Source organism: Chanodichthys erythropterus, chromosome 10 (assembly GCF_024489055.1).
Source record: "Chanodichthys erythropterus isolate Z2021 chromosome 10, ASM2448905v1, whole genome shotgun sequence".
Lineage (NCBI taxonomy): Eukaryota > Metazoa > Chordata > Actinopteri > Cypriniformes > Xenocyprididae > Chanodichthys > Chanodichthys erythropterus.
Genome location: NC_090230.1, coordinates 39,779,659 through 39,783,001, shown reverse-complemented (window position 1 = coordinate 39,783,001; position 3,343 = coordinate 39,779,659). Strand labels below are relative to the sequence as shown.

The window sequence follows — 3,343 nt, the reverse complement described above, 5'->3', positions numbered from 1 at the left end:
TTGATGGGACTCAGGTGTGGCCGCTTATCCCGTGATGTGCAGGTGCAGGTGTGCCTGCTCAGTTTCCAGGGCGACGCAGATGAGAGCTCGGGACACGCGTCACAATATATATTTAAAAGATGCTTCAGAAAATGTTTACAGTTTTTCCTTTCTTTCACACTTTTTTTCCATAATACAATCTTTGCATTATCCCACATGGGACATTTTATTGCTGTTATAAAAATGAACACAAAAACAGACTAATTAGTGACTCTTAAGGCAATTAGTTATACCATCAATAATCTCACATTAGTGAAGCAAAAAACACTAATGAATGTCTTTTCTCTCAAGACTATTACATACTAGAGGTTCTTTAATGACACCTCTGGAGGACAATTGGACAATATATTACCCAAAAAACATTATCAAGTTAACATTCAGGATTTGCATGATCCACAAACCACCAAAACTTTGTGACATGTATACATATTAAAGACGGTCATTGTAACATGTTATGTTTATTTTCTCATTCTTGCTGCTGAATTTGATGCTTAAGCCATCAAATAACACAGGTGAATTGTAAAACTGTTTGTGACTGTTTCTCATAGATATCTGGTTTCCCATCCACTGGAAGCAAAGCACACTGCAAGGAAGCTGGGTCGTAAAAGAAAGACGGCCATGCAGAATGCTAGGAATTCTGCCCCCAACAATTCCATCATTCAGCCTGCAGGATTTTACATTGTTGCCTTGAGTTCAATGCCTTACAATAATATCTATGTCATGTTCCTCACTGTGCTTTATGTGATCACAGTCATATGCAATGTCTTTCTGATCACTATCATTTTCTATGACCACCGACTGCATGTCCCAAAGTTCATGGCTGTTGGTAATCTGGCTTTGGTTGATCTTGTTCTCAGCACTTCTCTTGTGCCTGGCATGATAAAGACTTACCTTGTTCTAGACAATTTTGTGCCATTCAAACTGTGCCTTGTGCAAATGTACATTTACTATGCTTTTTTATTCCTTGAGTCATTTTCCATATGTGTTCTTTCCTATGACAGATTTGTTGCGATCTGCTTACCTTTAAGACAGGAGTCTATAAACACAAACACAAGAATGGCTTACATAATTGTTGCAATTTGGATCTTTGGTCTTACTACAGTACTCTACGGCACTTCATCCATCCTGACCCTCTCGTTTTGTGGCTCTCTTAAGCTCAACAGCTATTTTTGCGATTATACTCCTGTTTTAAGACTTGCTTGCAGCGATACGATGCACCAGTGGAATTTTGCCACTGCTTTAACTATACTCTTCATGTTTGTACCTTTGATTTTTATTTTCTTTACTTACATGGGTATATTGATCGCTGTATTCAGAATGAAGAATAATCAGAGCCGTTATAAGGCACTGGCCACGTGCACCGAACACCTCATGTTAGTAGCCATATTCTACATTCCAATTTTTATTATCTTCAATCTTGGATTTTCTGGAATTATTATAAACCCAAATGTAAGAACGGTGTGCTTGTCTTTGTCGTCCCTCATCACACCCTGCGTGAATCCCATCATTTACTCATTGAAAACTAAAGAGGTTAGAAGCAGGATTTATTCTTTGTTAACCCACAGACTGTCTGTTCATCCTCTAAAACATACATAATAATGTTTTAAACATAGTTGTGATTCATTGAATGACTGAATGTGAGATTGTTTGATTGATGTTATTTTGGAGACTTTCTGTGATACTTTAGGTATTGTTTGTTTTTAAAATGCATTGCATTTCAGATTTAAATATCCAATTCTACATTTGATCTACAGGTAACTTGTAAAAATGAGTTATCTTGAGAATTTTCTCGATTAAACTGTAACATTGATTTAATATTCATAGAGAGCACATCTCCATGTTTTCTCTCATTATGAAGATTGCTGTATGCAGCCAGTTTTTGTTTGATACTTTAAATAATGCAAATTCTTGAAGTTCTTAAATAAATTAAGAATGGACAGAAATAATATATAGTTAGTATGATAACAATGTTTTATATTCACAAAATGTTTACATGTCTGAAAAAGCTGTCAATAATGTGAGTGCAGTGTTCATCTGATTAAAACTGTGGCTTTTGATTGTCTATGTTACTCAATTCCTCATCAACCTTATTCTGTATTTTTATGTCACACACATAAAACTTTCTTAAAGTTTCTAACATAAAGTATTTCTTTTTAATAACTGCACTGTTGTAAACTGTCTTCACCCTGTGTCTTACAGTAGATATGTCTCTGATGAAAATCAAAAGCTGCTGGTCTCCAAAGCTGGGGCCAGGTTTACCTTCTCCACCAAGGTTTAAACTGCTGGCTCTCTAAACAGCATTTGTTCAGAAAGGTCATGCTAGCTGAGACAAAAATAAATCATATGCATGAAATATGTAGAAATACTACTTTGACTTGATTTACTAAATGTGTCTGATATAACATTGCCATCTTGTGGATAGAAATTGTAATTACACGTACTGTCATTTTACCCTGCTGTCATTTAACCCCTCTAAAACCAGCTATGACCAGTCTGACCAGCTTAGGCTGGTTTTAGTTGGATTTTTCAGCAGGCCACTTATGTCGATGAATGTACTCCTTTAAAATGGACTTTTAAAATGTAACATGTTTCCTGTTTGTGAAATTAAATGTGCCCGGCTAGACAAGTTCAGAGAGAGCAGTTGCTCTGGACACGTTATAAAAACCTTCTTGAAGTAAACTCTTAATATCTTTACAAACAGCAAAGGCAAGTTCAGAATAAACATGAAACGCACGGATTAGCTCTCGATATCGCTTATAGATCAGACTCTGGATGAGATCAGTGAATCAGGCCACTAAATGATGACTGAATCAACATCAATAAATAACTGACTTCATCTGACCAAAACTTCTTTAGCTATAATGCTATAATTTTTGCTATAATGTACTTCAGAAACATGATGTACTTACAGCAGTCAGAGAAAAAACTGAAATTCAAGCGTCAAGAGCCCAACAAAACTAAAGCAAACACTTGTCTTCATAACGGTGACGTCAAACTTTATTATTTTCAATAAAACAGGTTGATTATGGACTGCATTGACCTAATATCATGTTTACAATGTAATTTAGAGGTCGTAGACATGTCTGTTTATAGAATGCTGTTTTTAAATACTGATTCTCAAGAGTCTGGAAAAGTGCAATTGAGCTATTGCAAAGGGATTGTTTAACCTGATTGATCTTGTAGCTTCCTCTTTTTAGAAAATGTCTGAAAACAAAACAGTTTTCACAACCTGTTGAAATATGTTCACCTTGGTCTGTTTGTGTAAATGATAAAGAGTATAAGCTATCTATAAAAGAGCATCTTG

The 3,343-nt window shown here is 35.6% G+C and overlaps 1 protein-coding gene across 1 annotated transcript; it reads left to right on the top strand.

Moving 5' to 3' along the window:
- Positions 1-594: 594 nt before the first annotated feature.
- On the top strand, positions 595-1,635 carry LOC137028342 (olfactory receptor 10A2-like). The gene has a single exon (XM_067397103.1). The coding sequence runs from the start codon at positions 658-660 to the stop codon at positions 1,633-1,635; it is 978 nt and encodes a 325-aa protein (XP_067253204.1). The 5' UTR covers positions 595-657.
- Positions 1,636-3,343: the final 1,708 nt, after the last annotated feature.

What these genes read in the sequence shown, in the direction of transcription:
- LOC137028342 (XM_067397103.1), top strand. Translation starts at nt 658, where the DNA reads ATGCAGAATGCTAGGAATTCTGCCCCCAACAATTCCATCATTCAGCCT.